The following is a 24,460-nucleotide window of genomic DNA, read 5'->3' on the forward strand; positions in this document are numbered from 1 at the left end:
AATATAAATTGTGGAGTTGTAACAAGTGGAACTGAGTCGACTATCTTTACCTTCTTTCTTCTTTTCCAGACACACACAATACAGCCAACAAGTTTATGACCTACCATATCAAATTTAACGCCTTTTTAAGACTTTTTTTAAGGTATTAAGTGCATATTTGTAAATTCGAGTCTTTTAAAACTTTTTAAGACCCTGAGGGAACCCTGAAATACTGTCTATTCGTCTATTTGAAGAGTTTCTATTGCCTACCAATTGATCTGACAAAGTGGGCATCAATGATTGTCTGAGGGAGGGATGTCAAACTCATTTTAGTTCAGGGGCCACATTCAGCCTAATTTGACCTCAAGTCGACCAGGCCAGTAAAATAACATAATAGCATAATTGCCTATAAATAATGACAACTCCAAATTTTTCACTTTGTTTTAGTACAAAAAAATAACGTTCAATTATAAGAATATTTACATTAACTATCCCAACAAAAATGATAATAACCTGAAAAAATGTAATTGCTTCAGAAAAATAAGTGCAATTTTAACAATATTATACTACAACTTATCATTTTACATGTGCATTGCAGATCAAATCTACAAAGAAACAAAACATTTAGTAACAGTCATTCTACTGTTAAATTTGCACTTGATTTCCTATATTTCCTTTAGACATTTCAGGTTCATATTTGGTCAGGTTATTCACATTTTATTGTTAAAAGGATAGTTTGTTAATGTAAATATTTTCATAAATTAAGTGTTTTTTTTTTAACTAAAGGAAAGAGAAAAAAAGTTGAGTTGTCATTATTTATAGGCATAATGTGATTTTAAATTTTTCACATTAAACCAAGAAGAATTTGGAATAATTATTTTATAGGCCATTACTTGACTTTACATCATACTGGTTTGTATGTGGAACCGGAACTAAAACAATTTCGACACCCTTGACCATTAATATTATCAGTATAATTTTTGCAAATTCATCCCACAGGCCAGATTGGAATCTTTGGCGGGTTGGTTTTGGCCAGTGGGCCACATGTTTGACACCCCTGGTCTGAGGCATGCAGCAGTCATCCTTCCTCCTGGGCCACTTTTAAATTTTCAGATGGACCAGGATGCATTCATGTTGCTAGTTCCTAGTGGGATGTTGCATTAATATTACCTTCTCACCGCTGTTGGTCAAACAAACATGCACCAGGGGCCAAATATACAAATGACGGTGCAGCTGTCATACTGAAAGATAGCGTACACTCATAAATTTCAAGTGCATGAATCTGTGTGCACACATGGTCCCGTGTACCTTTCTTAATATATCCCAACTGACTTGGAATTGAGGGTAGCTGCATGTGCCACTTGGACCATTAGACCTATGCATATACAGTTAGTAGAAATACATGGCATGGTTCACATTTTGTCCAAATAACAACAGCACATACAACAGTAATGTCAAAGAAGAAGAATTTCAACAAATATGAAATTGATGTTGTGGTATCGGAGGTGGAGGCAAGCCAAAATATTTTCTTTGGTGATCTTTCCTCCAGCTTAAGTAATACAAGAAAAAAATAAACAAATAAAACACCCCTGAAATAAAGCATTTCTTCAAGTGTCACTTGTTATTCTTTCACTCGGAGTGTGAGAGTGTGAATAAGGCTGTAAACTCAACAGGATTGTAATTTCACACCACAGCCAAATTAAAGGAAAAATATTCCATCATTAAAATTGATGTAAAAATCTATGTTTCGGCTACAGGAGGAGGCCAAAGGAAGCTGGAGCTAACCCAACATGAGGAGCAAGTGCCTTCAATCATCAACCAGCACAAGCTAGGGATGTATGGTAATCCCAAAGTACACAAAATCGGAGCATGATTTGGATCTTGCTTATTAAAACCATACTGACATGATAGATTCAGAAGAGCGATGACTCGGACACCACCCACCCTGACCTAGCTTGGAGGCTTTGGCTAAGGAAGTGATATCATTACTCGTGTAAATATACATGCCATTTTTAATTGCCGCGTTATCTGTACCAATTACAAGCTTTCCACGTGAATGTTCACACTGTTACTAGTCCCCTGGCCAACCTAAATCGATGCATCAAACACCAAGCACTGAGGGTTAGGGTTTGGTGACCCGGAGATCTTGGCGTAAATTGACACGCGATCAAATGGTGTTGAATCCCAAATGAAAGGTTGAAAATGCATAATGTATAGCGCACCAAATGCCATAAGAACTAGCATGACATAAAACGCCATTTATTGAGATCAGTCTCGTAAGGAAGAGTGGGCCAACATCCCACGGGAGACACGCAGAAAGCCTGTGGACGCGATCATCAAGAGCAAAGACCACTATTAAGACACTGAACTGAGTATGAGTAAGTATGAGTAATTTTGAGAGTAGAGAGAAAGTATTTCTTCAAGTGTAACTGGTTATTCTGTCACTTGTGTATCACATAAGTCATAAACTTCACAAAACTTATTCATACTTGCAAAAATTAATTTCACAAAAAATGGCAGAGGTATGAATAATTTTGAGCACAACTGTATGTAAACTTTGGTTCAAATTTATTTTTCCTACGACAGCATGACCCATACAATAAATGATGTCATCTCCTGCCTTCGCTTCATTGCTCTTGCTGAACAGTAGCCTGACCAGAGATGGGCACAGACATGTTCATGGCCAGGGTTTAATGAGAAGGTAGTCAATCTGAAAACATCAGCCAATCACTGTAAAATTATATTTCATAATAACATTGAGCAGATTTTTAAACCAGATGAAAATATTACATAATAATAAATAATGAACTCCAATTTAAAAACAACTTTATTTCACACTTTTGTGGTCAATATTATAATAATTGCATTTATTTAAATTATTATTCATTTTGTAAAGTCTTACTTCATTATAAATATTCATTTCATAGTATCTTATTTATTTACTTATGAAAAACTGGAAGCCCCACACACTTACGTACACTCAGCTCCTGCCACTTGCTACAGTATCACAGTTCCCTCCACATGTTGATCTACTGTGGGTCTCTATTGACCAGTTGTTCTGTTCTTTCAATATGAAGCCAACTTTTTGCCAATTGTTTGGAATTCTTCATGCCAGCAACATCTCTTAATTTTATTTTTAACAATAGCTAAGACCTACTTTTTTCACTTAGACTGCTATAGTAATCAGCCATCAGACAATAACACACAAACGGAGGATGAAGTGTCTACTCAGCTGTATCATCAATTGTCTTCTGTCATCTGAGGTTTTGACTGTTTTATCTTTGACAGTTTACCCCCTTACCTGGCCATATGATGCTGTTTTACATGCAAAACGTGAACAGTATGAATGTAGTGTAATAACAGTTTTATTTTTTCTATATGAAATGTACTTTTGTTTTTTTTTTTTAACATCTATCTGAACACAATTCCCTCCAATGTTAATTTCCTCACAATGAATGGCAACACACAACTTTCATTTCAGAATATCTGAAATGTGATATTTACATTTTCTGTTCTCAATAGGGCTAAAAGTTAACAGGCATATGTTCTTATGTTGAAATACTTCTCATCTGAGAATCGGCCCCACCTGGTAGCTGTTTTTACCACGGAGTCAGGCCTTGACAAAATACACCACTTAAAGATTTCACTTCATGAAGCTTTGTTACACAGAGCTCAGACTTAAAAGTGAAGCATATCAGCCCTTTTTTGCTACATAACAAGAGTGGGTATCATTTGTTACAATAAATTAAAAATCAAGTTCTCCATGTCAGTGCAATTTCTACTACACAGTGCTTAAAAGTGCCCAGACACATTAAAATACTGTAACAATCAGCCTGTTTACATGACCATAAAAATCTGATAACTGGCAGTAGTTAAAGAACTGTAATAATTAGATCTGATGCATTTATGTGCACTTCAGAAATACGATCATCAAAAAGCCTGGTTTACATGTTCTAGTCCATTATCGGATTTCCTTCGGAGTTATTATTATTCATTTGTTATTGTGTTCCACTCACGTTTGACTATGTAACTTCCATTTTCTACGATTTTAATTGTTTTTACACATATACAGAAGTAAAAGAAGAAATAAATCAGATTAACCTGTATACATGCATGAAGACATCAGAGCATTGAGGAGAAACTCAGGTGTTATTCTGGTTTCTCATAATCAGATTACTGCTGTTATCTGATAAAGTATGTCAGATTATACCGTTTACATCAGGGGTATTCAAATCCAGTCCTTGAGGGCTGGTATCCTGCATGTCTTAGATAGTTCCCTCTTCCATCACACCTAGAAGCCATTACATCATTATCAGGCTTCTACAGAGCTTGATGATGAGCTGATCATTAATTGAAAAGAGTTGATGACACGCACATCCAGTCACTAAAGGATCCCAAAGAAACAGTGGATGAAAGAATCAGATAATGTCTTATGAAGGGTTGTGGCCCGAAACATCACTACTTATGGTGAATAAAATTTTTTGGGAGCTCACAGGTTGTGCGGACCTTATCTGATTCTTTCATCCACTGATCATAATTTGAACCAAGTGGGCTGGAAGAGGGAAATATCTAAAACATGCAGGATACCGGCCCTTGAAGACCAGATCTGAATACCCCTGGTTTACATGATCACTTGAATAATCTGATAACTCCAAAAACTGGATAATGATCAGCGTATTAGTGTGGATATTAACGGGCTCATTGATATTCATGCATCTAGAGATGTTCACAAGAAATATTTTGGTTAAAAAAAACATCGACAATACATGTATCACTGCTTTCCAGCAACATACAATGACATATTGGTAAAAAAAATGAAACACTAACTTTTCCTCAAGTTCTAGCTAAAAATATAAATTAAGTAGATAGTTGTCCATTTGGCAGGTTGAAACAGGGTAACATTCACCTTCATTTCTCTTTTAGTACATGGAGTTAGGTCATAGCCAGCCGTCTTTCACCAGCTCCTCAGTTTGCTCTAATGCTGGTGTTTGTGCTGATGCTGCTGGTGGATTCATTAGGTCAAAGGTTTGTCCTTCCCGGAGTTGCAGAACTGCTTGCTTCAAGTTCCATCTGCAGGTAAAAAACAAACTAGGACTAGTATTGTGCAAAGAAATTACAAAAATCTAAGTATTTAAACTGAGACTTATTGAGGACGCATTTCACCAAGTGTCAGTAAGGTCGAGCTCAGTAGGGAGGATCTACTCTCTCATGCAGTACCTACCATGCTATACTTTTGCCGTCAATATCAAAATCCCATTTCCAGAAAAGTTGGTACGCTGTCTATAATGGCTGACTAAATAATATGATTTGTTAATTCCCTTATACATTAGCTGACAAAAGCAAATACTTGCAATGCATTTTGCGAGTATGTTTTTTATTGAGCAACTTATCTTTGGTAAAGACACATAAATGGATATTTTGACACCTGCCACAAGCTAAAAATAAGTTGGGACATGGACAACAGAAGATTTAAAAGTAGGCTATATCAAACATACAGATAACACTGTTCTAGAAGGTTCCATAATCAGCAGATTAACAGTTAATAGGTGACAGATTTTTTGTAATTTTTTTATTTGCTTAGTCTTTTATTCTTGATATAGAATTTTATTTTTTATTGGACTGTCTTCTCTCTGTTCCGCCAAATGAAAACTGCTTTATAAATGCAATTTATTATTATTATTATTATTATTATTATTATTATTATTATTATTATTATTAGTAGTAGTAGTAGTAGTAGTAGTAGTAGTAGTAGTAGTAGTAGTAGTAGTAGTAGTAGTAGTAGTAGTAGAGATCATGATTGGACATAATAGGAGCATCCACCAAAAGTTTAGACTTTGGAAAAACAGGCTTTAGCTGAACACGTGGCAGAATTCATGAGAGAATTATCAATCAGTTCATCAGTCAACATAAAATTGGAAAGAATTTCAGTCTTTCACATATATACAGTACATAATGTAGTGAACAGATTTAGAGAGTCTGGAGAAATCTCAGTGTGTAAAGCCCAAGGAAGGGAACCACTGTTGAGTGTGTGTCACCTTTGCACATTTATACCATACACAGTTTGTTAAAAAAAACAAAAAAAAAAACAACTGCTGTAGCAGTAGAATTAACACATCCAAAACTGTTTTACCCAAGTAGCAGGTCGCAATAAATTGTGACAGCCATTTTTCATTTCACTACAACAGCATAAGAACTTGAACACAATGCACTTGAAAGTTCAAATTTGCAAGTGGAAAGGTACACCTTCCCAACAGCACGTGACGACAGCAATAGTCCACCAGTGCATTCAGAAATGCAATCTGAAATTGCATTACATGAGAAGCCCAACATCAGCCTGAGAGTTTAAGGGCTCCCTCAATATTTTGAGACATCTGAATGTAACAAAGGACCTCTAGATTATTTTGAACTGCACTAGTCAACACTCTCCAACACCAAAATTATCAAAACAAGGAATACCTTTAGGAAAAATGGTGACCCTGGAGCAGAGTTCCACAGACTTACTATACTGGTGGCAATGGTCTGTGCCTTGCTTTCTCCTTACATTAAGTGTAAAATGGATATAAAGCCCATGTCAATCAATCAATATGTGTTACAATCACCATCAGAATATTCTGAATAAAAGTGTAATTGTCACAAATTGCTGTAAGAGAATGTGCTTAAAAGAGAACATACTTACCTGTTGGTGTTATTGTCTCTAACTGAAGAAGTGTACAGGTATCCTCCAGTTTTTAAACCAGTCACAGGAATCTTTATCTGAAACCAGAAGAAAAATGTTGCACAAGGGTAGATAGAAGCCTCTTTTTCATCACAGAACAGTCACAGGTTTGTAGAGACAGTACTGAAAAACCTTCCCAAACACCAAACAACCATGTCCAATCACATTAAAAACATAATACCTGTGCTTTTTGCTGATCTACTCGGTTAGTTCTGTCAGTCAGATGAATATTGTGGATTTTTAAAGGTGGGGCCCCTAGACTCTCCATTGCAATTGGACATTCTTCCAACTTCTGAACAGCTAATCTGTGGTACTCTGAGTCTGCAAATTTCCCTGAGTGGACAGATGAAAAAAAATAAGCAGGTTTAAGAGTAACAAAATTATAGTCTAAAGACATCGTTTACTTCAATACAGTTTAACAGATATAAAATGTCAGTTGAGGGACTGAAGCATCAAAAGGTTTTAGTGAATCATGAAGTGTTTTAAGTGAAACTCTAAATGTTAGAAAACTGCAATGAACAAATCCAAGTTGCAATGATATTAAATGGAACAGATGTTGAAGAAGAACATGATTCAGATTGACCTGCTCAATGTGAGTTAATGCACATTTCTGACAAATGCAATTCCCTATTTCACAAAACTGATTGCATTGTAAATTTGAAATGTTGTGACATGATGTGACATTCCTTTAAAAACTTAACTTTAATCTAGTGTGTGTGTGTGTGTGTGTGTGTGTGGGTTGAAACAGAAGGTTAATGGACCAAAGTTGCAGATGAATTCACAGATTACAATAATGACAGAATTTTGCTCTTGGCATTTGAGTACTCAAGTCTTTGCTGAGCATTTTAGTAAGAAAAATAAGGTAATAAAAATAAAACTAACAATTCCAGTCAAATGAAAAACAATTCCAGTCGGGTCCCTTTTGACATACTGGTGTGAAGAGAAGAAGCAGTAGGAGGCAGAAGCAGAACTTAGATGGATGGATGGATAGAGAGACAGACTCTATAGTAGACTACACACAAATATACATTAGAAGTACAACTACATTATGTCAGACTGCAAACTGTTCACTGAAGGAGCTACACAGAGCCTCCATGGTCTGATGCAGTGGGTGAGAGGTGTTGTCCATGGTGGATGTCAGCTTGGCTACCATCCGTCTCTCACCCACCTGCTCCACACTGTCCAGCCCAGGACAGAGCTCGCCCTCCAGACCAGCTTGTTCAGTCTCCTCCTGTCCCATTCAGTGCTGTCTGCTTCCCAGCAGACCACAGCATAGCAGATAGCAGAGACCACCAGAGAAAGGACCATAGCAGAGGCCTGTGCACTCAAGAGGACCTCAGTCCCCTCAAAAGGTGAAGGCAGCTGGCCCTTTTTGTACAAAGCATCAGTGTGTGAATAGTTCCTATGAAATGTGAGATGGCTGAAAGCAAGTCCAAATCTCCAAATATGGTCTTGCAACTGTAAACGTATTTCCATCACAATGTTTTCTTCCACACACCCATGCACATTGCTCATTAGTACTCACTTTGCATTAAATAGTACATGGTGGCAATTCCTCCACCCGTCAGCACAGTGGAGTAGATGGTGAGCTGCTGCAGCTTATTGGTGGGAATCCTCATTTGTTCTGCTTTCTAGAAAGTGTCACAGATATATAAACAGAGCTACAAGTAGGTTATGTGGTTCCTCCAAAGACATTTAGCCTAAACACTCAAGATCTTAATGTTAAGAAACATGTCTTGGAGTCTTCAAAGGGAGACCAGAAACTCTTCTGCTTGAATGAATCCTCAGCAGATGTGGCTCAGTTTCTCTGAATAAACAACTATTTTTGTGAAAACTGTTGATTCCTTAATGCTTACCTCCACCTGATAAGATTTGACATACGAAAAATATTCGTTTTATGAGATAAGCGACAGCTTGAGGAGTTGCGACAAATGACGCCCATATACGGCAGTCAGAATATCACTGCAGAAAGCTACTGCACTGCACAAGAGTAGTTTACGCAAACGTTCAAAGTTTTGGACTCATCAGAGAACAGATATGATGGGCTCACATGAATTAACTGGTTAGTAGTTACATTTTCTGCAGTTAAAACCGTTCAGTTGGCAACTGCTCTCTTGAGTCTACACTTGTGTGTTATTCTTTGGTAGTGATATCAAATGTATTATGGCTTATGATCACCACGTTGTTAGACAAGCTCCAAATATGCTCACCTTAGTTTTCTACCGGCTGTGAGATGGTTGACTATATCAGTTGAAAAACGTGCTTGTGGGAGCACCTCACAACTACGTCTTTAGTCCTGATACCAAAGGCACCTCAGTCCTCTACTCACAACCTTTCCACTCCTGTGCTTTGCGGAAGTCTATTCGGTGATCCAAGTCCTGACGTAAAAAGGGCGTGACATTTGGCTTGTAAACGCAAGAATAAAAATACAATTTCAAATTTCAGAAAGTATTTCAGTTCTCATGTCTAAGATTTAACTCTTCTTTCACTGCATACATGTCGTGGTTAAACGTAGGAGTACCATTCCTTTTATTCTCTTAAGTGTGACGTAACGCGTCACATGATTTTTCTGTTTCCGCGTCAAAAGAAAGAACGTGCCAAACGAGAAAAGCACTCGCAGAGCGCAGACCTCCGCCAAGGCAGATCAGTGCCCCCCCCGCCACCCCACCCCGATCACCACCAAAATGTAAGCATTTGTTCCTTGTGCCAGTATCAACATTTCCTGAAATTTTCATCCAAATCCGTCCATAACTTTTTCAGTTATCTTGCACACGGACAGACAGACAAACCAACGCCGGCAAAAACATAACCTCCTTGGCGGAGGTAATAAATCCTGGTTGACTATGCCAGTGTTGTGTGCCGCGCAGACATACCCATATTTTCCTTTTATTGCTGTACTGTTGACGAAAAGGAAAAGAACAAATGGCTGCAACTGATTAGGTGGATATGAGGCCAAACTCCTGTTAATTTTTTAAAGAAACGGAGTGTCAATTAAGGTTCAGGCTTAATAATCATCAAAATGAAAAATAAACACTTGAAATACATGTCTGTATGTGATGAATTTGTATATAAAGATGTTTAATTTTTTGAACTGAAGTACAAAAATTTTTTTGTTGAGTTGCACCTGTACTTAGAACTAGATTCCAAGTTTCAGTTCTGATCCCTCTATTTCGACATGTGAATCCTGCACATCCTAAAGGCTGTAAGTGTAGTCCACATTCTGTTTTTAATTGTGGCCACATTTTAGTTTTATTTGTCCAGGTAAGCTCCATCTCAACTTTTGTAAGTTGTATTTTAGAATTATTAACATGTCACAAAATTGTTTCATGAACCTAAATCCACTAGGCTCACACTGGAACACTGAAATTTATCAACAGATTCATACAGGTCCCTAAAAACGAATTGATAGTTTGAAGAATGTGTGCACTATTTAGACCTAGCTCACTGAATATGTGAGAAATGTGGTTTTAATAATAAAAGATTCATAATTGCAAAATTGTCAATTTTATTGTAAGGCAAAGATACACACATTTTTTGCAGTAGTATAGGCATAGATAGGCTACAAAAAATTCAAACTGATTCAACTTAATAATAAAGAATAGAAATAGTTCCACAATGCAAACTACAAAAGGATTCAGGATATTTCAAGTGACTGTGCGCCAAGTAAACAGAACCTCACATCATATATACAATGTGAAGAATTAAATCCTTTTATATTAAAATAAATACATAATAATCTTCAGACTTCATCAAAACAATAGCCTACATCCAGTCTGCAAAGAACTTACATGGGCATGATTTTTTTTTTCTGTGATCCACTCTCCCCCTTATAGTTTATTTTTCTTAAATGTAAAACTATGTCATAATCTGCTACGAAAGGGATTGCGAGGGCTTCATTAAAATGACAATTGACAAAGAATGTGAAAGTCTGCCATTTAAATGTTTTTTGTTTTTTTTTTACAATGCCCAATCAAACTTCTATGAATAAGCATGGAAATTATATTTGTCCATGAAAATTCAAGGGAAAGTTTACAAAATGTCTACTTTCTTAAATGTGCACAGTCTGCATTCACTTTAAAGTAACAGGCCTGGTTTGAATGTGTAAGAAATCCAAAATGCAGATTTCTGTGTTAAAGTGTAGAGAAGTGAAATTAAGGCTGACAGAAAAAACCCCCAGCTCTTCTTAGACACTGCATTAGATAATATATCGATGAGGCAGTGGTGAATGACTATTTATATGCATCCGTTTATGTCCATCCACTTATCTTGAGACGGACAAGGAATGCAGGGAAATGGGGGATGACATGCAGAAAATCTAATGCAATGATCAAACCTGAGCCCATTATAGTAAGACATCCTAAGTGGAATGTGGCCTATCAGATGATCCACTCAGGCGTTCCCACATAATGGAAGTGAGTTTTACACCTATTAAAGCAGCTGAAAGATAAGCTAGTAGTTACAGCCCTGTTTGGCAACTGGAGACTCCACTGGTAATAAATAACATCTCTTCCAAGAATTATATTTTCACCAAAACCACACATTTTTTATGTTATCATAATATTATCATTATTAACTGCAGCATAATTCCTGTATCTTGTCAGCCAATTGTAAGCAATGAAGAATCCTGCTTTTTTCTTTCTGGAGTTCCTCGGGGCTGACTTGCCCCCCCAACTTGGCAGAAAAGCGGATCAGGTCTTGCATGAAGAGACCTACATGTCCTCTTGGCACTGGAGGGACCTCTGTCACAGTACAAGAGTCAAAGCGGAAGTTGAACTTCTTAGCTCTGGAGAGGCCTGGTCCACGTTCTTCAATCCATGTCAGTGGCCTAGAATGATACACATGAAATGAGGATTTCTCATTTTTTGTAGCAGCTTAATCCTTTGCAGGATTGTGGAGGGAGCCAGACAACCATTCTCTTACATTCGCATCCACATCCTTTTCTTATTGACTACCATGAAACTAAGGGACAAGCAGACAGGCTTCTAAATATGTTGACACAAACACAATGTTTCTAGAGGCAGTCATATCGAAGTGCAGCATCACCAGACATTTCAAATTGGGCTGCCTTTTCATTATGGCTTTTTTTTGTTTGGTTGTTCACATTATTTATTTATTTATTTTTTTAATGTTGTCAATATTATATTCCAGTGTGAACGGATCACAGCCCTAAACAGACATGTACAGAAGAAGCTGGGTAGAAATGTTATTATGATTCCCATTAATAAAGGTACAACTAAAAGAGTGAACCTATATTTGATTTAGGATTCCATGTGGAAGTGGGTCAGATCAGAACTGAAGAGATCAGATTCTATACGACTTGTGCTGTAACTGATGAAAAAAAAAAAAAAACCCAAAAAACTGATCTAAGTCACATATGAATGAAAATATTAGATTCGGTTTACTTTGTCATGTGGTGCTAACACAGCCTAAGACCCCTTCACTGTACATTGTTCTGATGTGGAAAATGGTTGAGTAGGTGGGTCAGGATGGCAGGCAATGTGTCAGACATTAGTGCCAACTTCATCCAAAAAGTGGTAAGCTTATATGCAAACACTGCTACTCCTATGTATATGTATATAAATATGCAAGTTTAAGTGTAGGATCTCAATGTCAGAAAACAGAGTTATTTTGAGTCTAGCTAATAGCGAAACCACTGGTGCTCTTTTCTTTATGTAAATGTGGAACTGTGGAATAATATTCCTTTATGTTTTTCTTGTCACTTCAACATTTGACATTATTTTTCTTGAACTTCCCAATGAGTCGTGTCCTTGGTAGAGTTGTGAATTTATTTGAATATGTGATGTTCAAGTACCTTGTTGCTTCACATCACTTTGTTCATGGTGACATTTGAAATATAACGTCTCCATGCAGAGAAGCACCGGATTATGCTTTTTTTATCTGCTGAGGGAAGCACACAGAACCTTATCGTACTGGTCTCTTGTAGATTATTTATGGAGAGAACATAGAAAGTTTTATTTTGCACAAGCAGGAAATTTGTTGAGTAGTTTTTGAATTAATTTGCCTCATGTGACATTGTACATCTTGTGACGTCACTATTGCATGTGCACATAACCCAATAACAATGCTGAAACAATACATGGTGGTGTCCAGCTTCTAATGTCTCAACATGGAAACTGTGATGGCCCTGACCAGTGGTATATTAGTGCTCTTTATATACTATAACCCAAAGTGTTGGGCGCATGCGCACGCAGCAACCGGCAGTGAGCGAGAGCTTGCTGCAAAACAAATCTACCCACGGGTACAAATAAAGTCACCTTGAACCTTGTCCATGAAATTAACTTGCAGTATGTGCACATAACCTGTTAGTTTTACTCAATTCAGTTATTTGTGTAATGCAAGTGACTACTTTGGAATCACTTTATCATACCTCATAAACACAAAGAATATTGTATACATTCCTTCTAACCTTTTGTCAGCAGTTTGCAGTCCCACAGTCATCTTGCTGTAATTGTTCCCAGAGTCCTCCTCCATGGATGCTGCAGTTACTGACAGCTCACCATATAAATCAACCAACCAGGTGAGACGGGCAATGCCACTGAACGCTGGTAAACCAAATCCAGGCTTCAGACTTCCACCTTAAAACACAACATGGTGAATGCACAATTCTACATTTCCTTAAAGACATTTAACTTGTGTTCCAAACATGAAATGTGATTATTTTAACATGAAATGTGATTATTTTTCTATCCCTCAGTAAAACATTCCATGTCAACCACTTAATCACAACACAGTCTTGTCACTTACAGTGTTCAAACTGGGATTAGAAAGGCGAGTATTAAGATATACTGTCTCTTACCAGTAAAGTGAAGTACACCTTCCTTTAGGATTTTTCCCTCAACCTCTTTCCTAAGTTGCTTGTATTCTTCTGTCATAAGCTCTATGTGCTCCACATGAAGAATCACCCCTGATGGATACAAAAAGTATGTTTCTTTAAAATGTACAGTGGGTCACAGCCAAAGTGCCAAATGCAGATCTAAATTTAGTTTTCAGTTGTAGTATACCTTTTGATATTTATCCCAAAATCTTATCATAGATAGAAATGTATCATTACAGATTTGCAACAACTGAATGAATCCATTCAATCAATCTAGATTGCCATTTCAAATAGGTACAAATCACCTTTTTCTTGGGCCAAATCCCAGAGCTCCACAGCAGCCTTGTAGTTCAGGGTCATGGGATACTCCACACAGACATGTTTTCCTGCCTGAAGAAAAATTCTGATGGGAGAGAAAGGGAGTGTCCTTAGTTTAAATGAAGACACAAGAATCCAGATGAGAGGTAGGCCTACCCTAAAGGTATAGTGAATGAATGGAGCCAGAGTTTTGCTGGTGTACCTCATTTAAAGATGTAAAGCATCTCACCTCATATACTTTACTGGAAAATAGGGCTAATTATTCACTGCACAAAACTTTTTTTTTTTTTTAAATCAGTATCATGATTTTTTGTAATTTTTTCATAATTCAAGGACAGTTTTATTATAACTATGTGCTGTACAATGTCAACAAACATACAAAAGCAGCACTTGCAAGGGTATCTAAAATGACTTTGACACCCCTGATCTAATCAATTATTGGGAAGCGCTGAATAGAGAACTGTTGATGTTTGCTTTTGAGTGGCAGCAGGGGAGAATTAATCAAACACTTGTGCATTTTAATTCATTACATTGCTTACCCGGCTCTATTGAAAATATAAAAAAGGCATAAAACAAAATATATCTGAAACACTATTACATTAAATTTTTCTTGTCCTTATTTCAAACACTTATGCTCCACTTATTCTTGCTGCAGATTTAATCAAATGATAAATAATTGGGGACAGACTGCTTCAAGCAGAACTTTTTCTGCCTGGGCTGTATTTATCACATACAGTTGTACTATATTTTAAAAATTCTTAAAATCAAACAAATGTTCTGAATGATTTTAATACATATGTGGTCATATACATCAAACATGTCAATAGCATGTCATTAGTGAATATAGTACCCTGGCATAAGTTCAAGATTATTATGTATTCCTATTTAACAGGTTCTTGAAATGTTGTACAGTACATGTAGAATGATTGGTGCTAATTACTCTGAATTTTATTGTAAACTGTCTCTTAATTGTTTAGAAATAATTTTATTAAGCAGCAGCTTTTTCTTTTTTCTCTCCTCAATTTTACTTTTATCTTGTTTCTGTTTTTAGGATACCTTTTTAACATCTGGCCTGAAAATGTGCCATGAGCCCCTGATAATCATACCATCACTGGTGTTCAAAAGCTGTATTACAGCACAGTGAAGTTGTCCTTCCTCAGCTCATTTGTTTTGGTGAGGAAATTGTATTTCAGACTCAGTTTTGCTGTAGATGTTTGATCAAGCGCATCATTGTTAGCACAAGCTTCTTAATTGCAATGGCTGGGTTGCCCACAGTCAGACTTAATCCAACTGATCTGTCTGTGGAAGCCATCCCACAGCAACTGACCACAGTAGTAAGAACCACATGTCAGGACTACACCACCTGGTTTTTCTTAGTACAGCATCTACCACCAGAGGCTGAAGTGCAGCAGACAGCCATGAATTGGAGGGAATGGTGAATCTGTGGGGCTGCCACACCACTTAAAGTGACCGACCCAGTCAAACAAGAGAACATTACTGAGGAAAACATATCAATACATGTATCTGTTAAGAAAAATATATGCAATTGCTAAAATGTACCCCAGTAAGAAATGTGCTCATTACCTGACATAGTCTTCGTGCAGTGCATTTTCTGTGCAGATGAATGCCACATGAATATCATCTCTCCTCACTGCATCTTCAATTGATATCTGCTCCACTCCCTGCTGAGGGTCCAGATTTCTCCTGTTGACAAACCTTTGGTCATTGCGATACCATTTTGTACAACTGAGACACTACTCAACTGGTGAAGATAACATTGTTAAGGAAGATAATTGACAAAAAAATGTAAAGATATGTAGAATACCTTTACTCTACCGTGGCAACCCTTTAATCCCATAATAATAAAGTCACTTTACAAATTCCAAGCATATCATCCCCCAACTGTGAGCTTGTGTATATACACACACACACACCTAGACCAATCTAGAAGTTCCCACTTGGGTCTAACTAAACAAATAGGTAAGAGACTCGTTGGGTAATTATTACTACTATTACTATATTAATATGTTCAGTTGGAAACAAGTTAATTAACCGTGAATGATGCAGTAGACAGCTTCTCACTACTCAAACAGCCATTGATTTGCCCGAAGATTTGACTGTGATGCAATGGAAAAGGGTCATGTAGTCTTATGAGTCCAGACTGACCCTGTTGCAGAGAGCTGGATGCATTAAGATAAAAAGAGAGATGGATGAAGTGATACACCATCATGCCTTGTGCTTTCCTCACAAGCCTGTGGGGACAGTTTTATGATCTGGGATCAATTGATGTGGTCTAAGTTCAGCACAAAACTACAGAAATAAGTTTATGACACTGCACAAGATTATCGAAACAATGCCATGGCAAATGTGTGCCATAATAATAGTTTGTCACTGTACACGTCATGCCTGCAATGAACTGTCACTTTTGTCTGAGTGTACCCTGCCTTACCCACTGGCAGGGATAGTTCTTAGAGCAGAGGTGTCAAACTCATTTGAGTTCAGGGGCCACATACAGCCTTAAGTGGTCTTAAGTGGGCCAGACCAGTAAAATAACAACAGTGAAAAAAGTAAAATTGCATAATGAAATGTTTACAGCTACAAAGTATCCTTTAAAAAAATATGAACAACCTGAACAACTCAAAATTTCTAAAGAAAAAGCGCAATTTTAATGTTATGCCTCAGTTTCTTGTTTACACATGTACAGTCGTCCTCAAAATTATTCATACCCCTGCCATTTTTTGTAACTTTTTGTTTTTGTGATGAAATGAATCAGTTTTGTCAAGTTTGTTTTACTTATATGTGATACACAAGTGAGGAAATAAGAACAAATGATACTTGGAGAAATACTTTATTTCAGGAGTATTTTATTAGAGGATTTCTAAAAAACGCCATGTTCAAAATTATTCATACCCTAGGTTTACTAAGTCCAATGTCTTTTCTTAATAGTCAGTAGAATAGCCTTTTTTCTTGATAATGGTTCCTGTAAGTGTCCACAGGTTCTCTTCAGTCTCCTGTGGGGTTTTGGTCCACTCTTCCAGGACCAAAGCCTCTAGCTGGGTCCGGTTGGATGGTTTCCTACCCATCACACTAGTCTTTGGCTCCCTCCACAGATTCTATATATGATTTAGGTCAGAGCTTTGACTGGGTCATGTCCTTGAACCACTACTGCACTACCCTGATGGTATGCTTGGGGTCAGTGTCCTGCTGGGACATCCAGTCAGGACCAATCTAGAGTTTCTCAGCAGACACTTCCACATTGTCATCCAGGATGTTGATATAGTCCTCCTTTTTCATGATGCCCTGTATCTTGATGAGGTTCTCGGTGCCACTAGCAGAAAAGCAACCCCATAGCATTATGTTGCCACCACCATGCTTGATGGTTGGGGCTGTGTTCAGCTTGCGTTCTTCTCCTTGCTTCCTTCAGATGCAGTCAACATCCATGTGGCCAAACAACTCCATCTTTGTTTCATCAAATCACTGGATTGATGACCAAAAGTTTGGATCTTGGTTAAGAAGAGCTCTAGGAAATGCCAGATGAGCCTCCTGATGTTTCATCCTGAGTCATGCCATCTTCCTGTGTCTGCATCCATGGAGAACTCCTGTGTGCAATACTGGCTGGATGGTTGTCTGTGATACCTTCATACCTCAGTTATTTTGGTGGCAACATAATGCTATGGTTATAACCTATAATGCTAGGATGCTTCTCTGCTAGTGGCACTGGAAACCTCATGAAGTTACAAGGCATCATGAATTTAACATAATTATATCAACGTCCTGGATGACAGCGTGAAAGTGCTGAGAAACTCTAGACTGGTCCTGATTGGATGTCCCAGCAGGACACTGACCCCAAGCATACCACCAAGGTAGTGCAGTAGTGGTTCAAGGACATGACCCAGTCAAAGTCCTAACCTAAATCATTTAGAGGATCTGTGGAGGGAGCTAAAGACCAGAGTGATGGGTAGGAGACCATCTAACCGGACCCAGCTGGAGGCTTTGGTCCAGGAAGAGTGGACCAAAACCCCACAGGAGACAGAAGAGAACTTATGGACACTTACAGGAACCATTATCAAGAAAAAAGGCTACTCTATTGACTATTAACAAAAGACTTTGGACTTAATAAACCTAGGGTATGAATAATTTTAAACATGGCGTTTTTTAGAAATCCTCTAATAAAATACTCCTGAAATAAAGTATTTCTCCAAGTATCATTTGTTCTTATTTCCTCACTTGTGTATCACATATAAGTCACAAACAAACTTGACAAAACTGATTTCATCACAAAAACAAAAAGTTACAAAAAATGGCAGGGGTATGAATAATTTTGAGGACAACTGTATATTACAGCATACAGTGGCTCTACAAATAAACAAAACATTTAGTAACAAGCATTCATTCATTCATTTTCTGAACCCGCTTTATCCTCACTAGGGTCACAAGTAGTAACAAGCAGAATATTGCAAAAAAAAAAAAAAAAAAAAAAAAAAAAATTGCACTTACTTCTTATTAGACCAGGGGTCAGCAACCCTGGTCCTAGAGAGCTGCTATCCTGCATGTTTTAGATGTTTCCCTCTTCCAGCACACCTCATGGTCATTATCAGGCTTCTGCAGAGCTTGATGATAGGCTTATCATTTGAATCAGGTGTGTTGGAAGAGGGATACATCTAAAACGTGCAGAATAGTGGCTCTCTAGGACCAGGGTTGCTGACTCCTGCTTTAGACATTTCATGTTGTTCATATTTGTTCAAATTATTCATATTTCTTGTGAAAGGATAGTTTGTTAATGTAAACATTTTCATGTGATTTCCCTTTTACACTAAAACAGAGAAAAAGTTTTGGAGTTGTCATTATTTGTTATTATGATAGTATTTTACTGCTCCTATCCACTTGAGATCAAATAGGGCTGAATGAGGCCCCTGAACAAAAATGATATTTGATACCCTTGAATCTCTTCATTTTTTTTTTTGGTAACATTTCACAAATTCATCCCATGGGCCGGATTGGACCCTTTGGCGGGCCGGTTTTAGCCCACGGGCCACATGTTGGACACCGGTCTTAGAGGAACCTAAGATACATCAATTGTTGTTATTTCACCTCAGCACTAAGAACAGGTTATGCGATACCTGGATATGAACCCTCGCAAAATCAGGTTTTCTGCAGGACTGCCAGACGGTGGAGTCAACATGTCCCTGATCCTCACTGACCCAGCCGTTCCAACGCCGACCACCACAGCTCCAAACATACTGAGAGGCAAAGCACAAACACGGACAGCACATCACAAACACACCATGTCACACAGTATATATTCCAAACCTAAATGGACACCCGCGTTCACTAATGGGACACAACACACGAAAATACACACGCGCTTCTGTTTCTACCTGCCTGTTTTAGCTCTTCAGAGATGCACAGGAAGAAAACCAGCGACCGCGGCAAAGATCATATCAGGGACTCGGGTCACGTGAGGAGAACGTTCAGGTTGCAAGGGACCTTCCGGCCAGTGTAGCACGAGCATATGAGCACGAGCGGAACGGAAGTTTTTTTTTTTTTTTTTTTTTTTAACTTTATTTACAAAGCTTTCCACTGCAACGCTTGAAACAGCACTCGACGTAATGATCAGAATATACCATATAAATTAAGTCGTAATAATCTTCATGAAGCTTTGAGGCTTTCCAGCTAAATTAGTTCGCAAAAGGGTTCATTTGTTGAGGGTACACACGCACATAATCACGCCCCCTGCTGGTCAAAGACTGTAAAACACGCAGATGTGTTTGTAATCATTTTAACAGTATGATACCTTCAAAGATATCTTGCCGCTGTTTGGATATGGGAATAATGACTACCAGGAACAAGAAATAAATACATTTTTGTTTATTAGCATTAAAACCATGTGTTTTTGTTTCCCCTCTTAGTGTGCATTAGAGTTTCTTGACTGATACATACAATCAATGTTCCATGGTGGTATTAACAGCAGTAGTATTGTGGTAGTAGTTCATATACCAAGGTGAACCTCCTCCTTTGGTCTGTTCTCTTTCTGTATTGTATTTGACTGTGTATATCATCTATATACTGTCAACACTGTGGTTGATTGACAAATATAGTAAAACAAACTGAAACAGTGTTATTTAAGTAAAAATTTTTGCACCCTGGTTGGGTCCACCATCATTTCTCTCATTATTTTCATGCAGGGCATAAACATTCCTCAACAATATGTCTCACGAGGTGGTGTTGTTGTTGCCCAACTCTTTAGAACACAATAAGCACTTTGCCAAGGAATAAAAGAAAAGATTATGAAAAATAAATGACAATGTAATACAAACATTATTATATTGCTGAGTGCACTTGGCTTATTGGGAGAGTTCTAGTTGTGGTGGAAAAATTTACTTTTTATATTTTATACTCTTTATATTTTATACTCTTTTAATATGTTATACTGTTAAGTACATGCTGAGTCATTGTTATGTGTGATGTTTACCACTCTGTAACACCCCCGACTCGGGAACAGAGTTCTTACCTTGAGTTAAAACCCAAACACCTAAATGTCTGGTTATGTGATGGTGCCTGCATGCTAGATATTATTTAAACAAGGTAAGGGGTAAGAGGCCAACATGGCCTCTTCCCCCCCGGAACCGGAAGGACTGGTATGGAGTGGTATGATTTACATATGGGGTTGTCATTTGTGTGTCACCATTGGGGGGGTTGGATTTTTGGTCTATATAATCTTTAATATTTTCATGGTTAATCAGACTTCACTTACAGAGCTTTTTCTGTGATTGATTTCTCAATAAATGCATTTATTATTTTAACTCTAACTTTCTCCCTCTTTCTTTGTGTGGGTCATCAGTTGAACGGTAAATTTCCACGACATAGTCAAAGTGTTTCTACACTGGAGAACCATTCCTTTTCTTAGAAGCCTCCATTTAAACAACCACCAAACCTAACCAAACTAACTAATACATCACAAACTATCAAAACTCCAACAATACCTACACATTGCAGATGGCTCCCCGAGACAGCACCTCCTCTTTTACTCTTTTACTTTTACTTTCTGGTCCTCTTGTGCTCAGTCAGTCTTTTTAAGTGTGTGTGTGCTTGTGTGTGTGCATATGTGTGTGTGTGTGTGTGTGTGTGTCGGGGCAGGTGGGGTGGGGTGGGGGGTGGGGTGCTGATTTTTAAACTTATATGTAAAGCACTTTGTGCTACATCCTTAATGTATGAAAAGTGCTATATAAATAAAGATTGATTGACTGTGAGGAGATTCCTTGGACTTTATATCTGTTAGTACATCGATCATCAAAATCATTAAATTCAGTATTAATCAAAATTAGAACCACTTCCTGAATTGTTACATGCAGAACGTCTTCAGATGTCATCAATGATGTGACTCACCTTAAAAAAAAAAAAAAAGAAGACAAGCTGTTACTCATTTAATATTAAATTACCTTTCACAATAGACAGTAAACACAGCAAAATATACTGTAGACCACAAATAAGGAAGATGACACAAAAAAATCATATACAAACTGCAAAAGAAGACAACCAGATTTCATACATCAACTTACATTTCCAGCATCATCATCTGGCCTTTGCTGTTTCTGGTTGGGCTGAGATCCTCCTCAAAGATGACTGTATCATTACAACTGTAGGTTGAGAGTTCCAAGATGGCTGTATCATCGAAGGTTAAAGGTTCTAGCGGTGAATTAGTTGTGACATCATTATGGATTTGGACATGAAGTTGTTCCTGGGTTGGAGCTGGATGAAGCTGTTCATAGAAACCTAAATGTTCAGGAGAGAGATGGAAGTGTAGCAAAAAAATTATCTTCTATTTATCATCTTTTAAAAACATAAAAGTGTGATTTAGTCTTAGTAAACGTTTCATGAATTAAGCCAAAAGAAATTTGTAATCCCCAGGGGCGCATTTTACACTAATTGTAGTTAATATAACTGTCAGGGTATGAAAAATGTATCACTGCATAAATAACTTTGCTGAATTAAATGTGTACACACTGACTAAATGCTTGTTTTCCGTCTTTATGCAGCAACAAACTCAACCACACTCTGCTGACGATTTTGAGATGCTTTTATTGGTTTATAAAACTCTCAATGGTCTTAGCCATATTTATATTTATTTATCTGATTTGTTTTTAATGTATGAGCCCTCTCGGACCCTCAGGTCCTCAAGTAGTAATCTTTTAACTTTTCCTAGAGTCGACACAAAAACACACGGCAAGGCCTCATTCGGCTTTTATGGCCCCAAACTATGGAACAGTCTACCTGAGGACCTGAAGTCTGCTGCAAGTGTTCATATTTTTAAAGGGAAACTTAAAACCTATCTTTTTAGTTTAGATTTTATATAAACTTTTACTTTTTAACATTGCTTTACTCTGTTGCTTTTATTTTGATTTTCATTTGCAACTGCGGAACAGTGGGGGGTTTGGTGCAAAGCACTTTGTGTTACATGTAACATGTATGAAAAGTGCTATACAAATAAAGTTTGATTGATTGATTGATTGATTGATTGACAGAACAAAGCACAGAGTTTGTACATGATTAAACATATGCAGATATCACATGCAGGTGTTGCTGAACAAAGTCAGCACAGCTGAATGTAGAGATTTCTGGTAAAAAGGTGCCATTTTCTTCTGTTGAACAATGAAAACTCATAGCTTTTTGCTTTTGAACACTTAACCAAAGCATCGCGAGCAAGTACAAATTAATGACTGACAGCTTAGAGTCACATTTCTTCAGAAAAAGTGAGAGGAGAAGAACCAGGAGGGTTTGGTCTCCATAAAGAATGTGAGAATGTTTTTAACCAGTCAAGAGCACTCTTTCCTTTATTTGTTCCTGCCTACTTTAAACCCATATTTTTCATGGTAATTAGTTTCTACCTCTTTGAACCACAGATGTCAGGTATTTCAGTTAAATATATTTAAAACATATATTTGAATACATTATGAGTATTTTGTCATGTGAAGTTTGCTGAACAAAACAATTCATATCATTTGGAACTGAGTCCTTGAAGAGCTTGTATTGGTGTACTGAAATACACTGCAGCACTGGGCTACAACACAGTGATCACAAATGTCATGAAATAATTGTATACTGGGATAACTATAATTTCAGTAATTATTTCTTTTTCATCTCTAGGGTTTATTTTGGTTAGATTGTTGTCTCTCACAAAATGTTGTTTGTTTTCACCAAATTTTACACAAGGATGAAATAGTCTTTATTATAGCAATACTTTGAAATGTTCTATCTCTATATTTCTGAAATATTTGTCACATTCTTATCCCAAATTATTATTTAAACCACAAGTTTACACTAACTTTAAGGTAACTTTACACTGAAAACATGTGTTGAAGCAAAACTACTCTGTCTTAGCTAACAATGGCCCGCAGTAACATCTGGAGGTCTTCATGATTCAGTGCAGCTCCATGATGATGATCATCACATTGGGTGAACGTGCAGCTCATTTCACACAAACACCCACTTCTGGGATGCTCTTAAACATGTGACACTGACAAATGGATTGAGGAACAAATACAAGTTCAGAGATGCCTAAAACAATAAAGACTGAAATTTAGTAAATTTTTGTGCATAGTAATTTAAATGAAATCAGTTTTGTTTGCTAATCTTTGGCATATCCAAGGCTCTAATTATGACCAATGTCCATCCTGTTATTTATTATATGGAAAATATTGAATGTTTTGTGTGTTTTTTTTTTTTGTTTTTTTTTGTGGTATAAAATAATTGAGAATTTATTCATTTGAGAATAATTAAACTGGCATTTAAAAGATTAAAATCCTGAAAATTGCTGAATGTTTAGTAGTTTTGAAATAGAATATTGATGCATGATGATTTTATAGCAGTTTTTTGTGTGTGTACATTTTTGCCACAAAAGTTAAAAAACTACAACTAAAAAGACAACTTCTTGCCAAATTTCATGCCAAAAATTGTAACACAGATAAAATGATCAGCAAATGAAAAAAAAAAAGAGGATAGGAGAGGAGAGAGAGGTCGCCAGGTCGCCAGAGGCGAGGTCACCAGAGGAGGACCCAAGGGTTGTATGGGTTCCCAGGATCCTGCAGATCTCCAAACGAAGTGCTCTCTTCTGCTTCATCTCAGATATTTCACCATCAGGGAGAAGACTCAGAAACTCTCACAGTTCTGCCAGTAAACATATCAACTAAAAAAATGCCAGGCTTCTTGTACTTTAGAAAAACTAGGGTCACTTTCAAACCTCTTTGGTTCAGACTTTGACTTTTTCAGTTGGATCTGAATCAAGTTTACAGCAGTGAAACCTCTCCTTGACCATGCTGTGGACCACACAGCTGATCTGTGGGAGATGCAGCATATGCAGTTAATGATAGCAATGCATAAGTATGTCAAACAAAGCTCTTTTAAAAACATTTTCTCAGATATGATTTGAGGTCCCCTGTGAATCGATTCATTATGTCCTCATGAAGCATATCTTCAGTGGCCCAGTTAAACTAGAATAACTCCTCATTCATGGGAAAGTGAGAAAAGTTAGGGGTGGACGTTGTCCTTAATCTAAACTCAAGTTCACTGACAATATAAAACTTTGCATAACACAATCAGATTGTTTTGTTAGTGTA

The 24,460-nt window shown here is 37.3% G+C and overlaps 2 protein-coding genes across 4 annotated transcripts; both read right to left on the reverse strand.

The window, feature by feature from the left end:
* Positions 1-2,175: 2,175 nt before the first annotated feature.
* Positions 2,176-9,203, reverse strand: coa1 (cytochrome C oxidase assembly factor 1). The gene is made up of 5 exons (XM_030161050.1): positions 8,905-9,203; positions 8,220-8,325; positions 6,876-7,027; positions 6,656-6,732; positions 2,176-5,049 (listed from the first exon to the last, which is right to left on the reverse strand). The coding sequence occupies exons 2-5, from the start codon at positions 8,311-8,313 to the stop codon at positions 4,917-4,919; spliced, it is 456 nt and encodes a 151-aa protein (XP_030016910.1). The 5' UTR covers positions 8,314-8,325; positions 8,905-9,203; the 3' UTR covers positions 2,176-4,916.
* A 982-nt stretch (positions 9,204-10,185) lies between these two features.
* Positions 10,186-19,341, reverse strand: blvra (biliverdin reductase A). 3 transcript variants are annotated; one of them, XM_030161047.1, is made up of 7 exons: positions 19,226-19,341; positions 18,968-19,087; positions 15,432-15,551; positions 13,835-13,932; positions 13,512-13,619; positions 13,122-13,290; positions 10,186-11,519 (listed from the first exon to the last, which is right to left on the reverse strand). In XM_030161047.1, the coding sequence occupies exons 2-7, from the start codon at positions 19,084-19,086 to the stop codon at positions 11,264-11,266; spliced, it is 870 nt and encodes a 289-aa protein (XP_030016907.1). In that variant the 5' UTR covers position 19,087; positions 19,226-19,341; the 3' UTR covers positions 10,186-11,263. The 3 variants fall into 3 exon arrangements, with proteins under 3 accessions (XP_030016907.1, XP_030016908.1, XP_030016909.1); XM_030161048.1 differs by having other exon boundaries at positions 19,230-19,339; XM_030161049.1 differs by having other exon boundaries at positions 18,968-19,092; positions 19,234-19,336.
* Between the last annotated feature and the right edge of the window lie 5,119 nt (positions 19,342-24,460).

The sequence above is a fragment of the Sphaeramia orbicularis genome, chromosome 17, assembly GCF_902148855.1.
Source record: "Sphaeramia orbicularis chromosome 17, fSphaOr1.1, whole genome shotgun sequence".
In the NCBI taxonomy this organism is placed as follows: Eukaryota; Metazoa; Chordata; class Actinopteri; order Kurtiformes; family Apogonidae; genus Sphaeramia; species Sphaeramia orbicularis.

What these genes read in the sequence shown, in the direction of transcription:
- coa1 (XM_030161050.1), bottom strand. Translation starts at nt 8,313, where the DNA reads ATGAGGATTCCCACCAATAAGCTGCAGCAGCTCACCATCTACTCCACT. An exon ending in CATGTACTATTTAATGCAAA is followed by an intron (nt 7,028 to 8,219) that starts GTGAGTACTAAT and finishes CTGTCCACTCAG; the next exon opens with GGAAATTTGCAGACTCAGAG. An exon ending in TAGATCAGCAAAAAGCACAG is followed by an intron (nt 6,733 to 6,875) that starts GTATTATGTTTT and finishes TTCTGGTTTCAG; the next exon opens with ATAAAGATTCCTGTGACTGG.
- blvra (XM_030161047.1), bottom strand. Translation starts at nt 19,086, where the DNA reads ATGTTTGGAGCTGTGGTGGTCGGCGTTGGAACGGCTGGGTCAGTGAGG. An exon ending in TTGCGAGGGTTCATATCCAG is followed by an intron (nt 15,552 to 18,967) that starts GTATCGCATAAC and finishes GTTTGTCAACAG; the next exon opens with GAGAAATCTGGACCCTCAGC. An exon ending in CTGCACGAAGACTATGTCAG is followed by an intron (nt 13,933 to 15,431) that starts GTAATGAGCACA and finishes CTCTCCCATCAG; the next exon opens with AATTTTTCTTCAGGCAGGAA.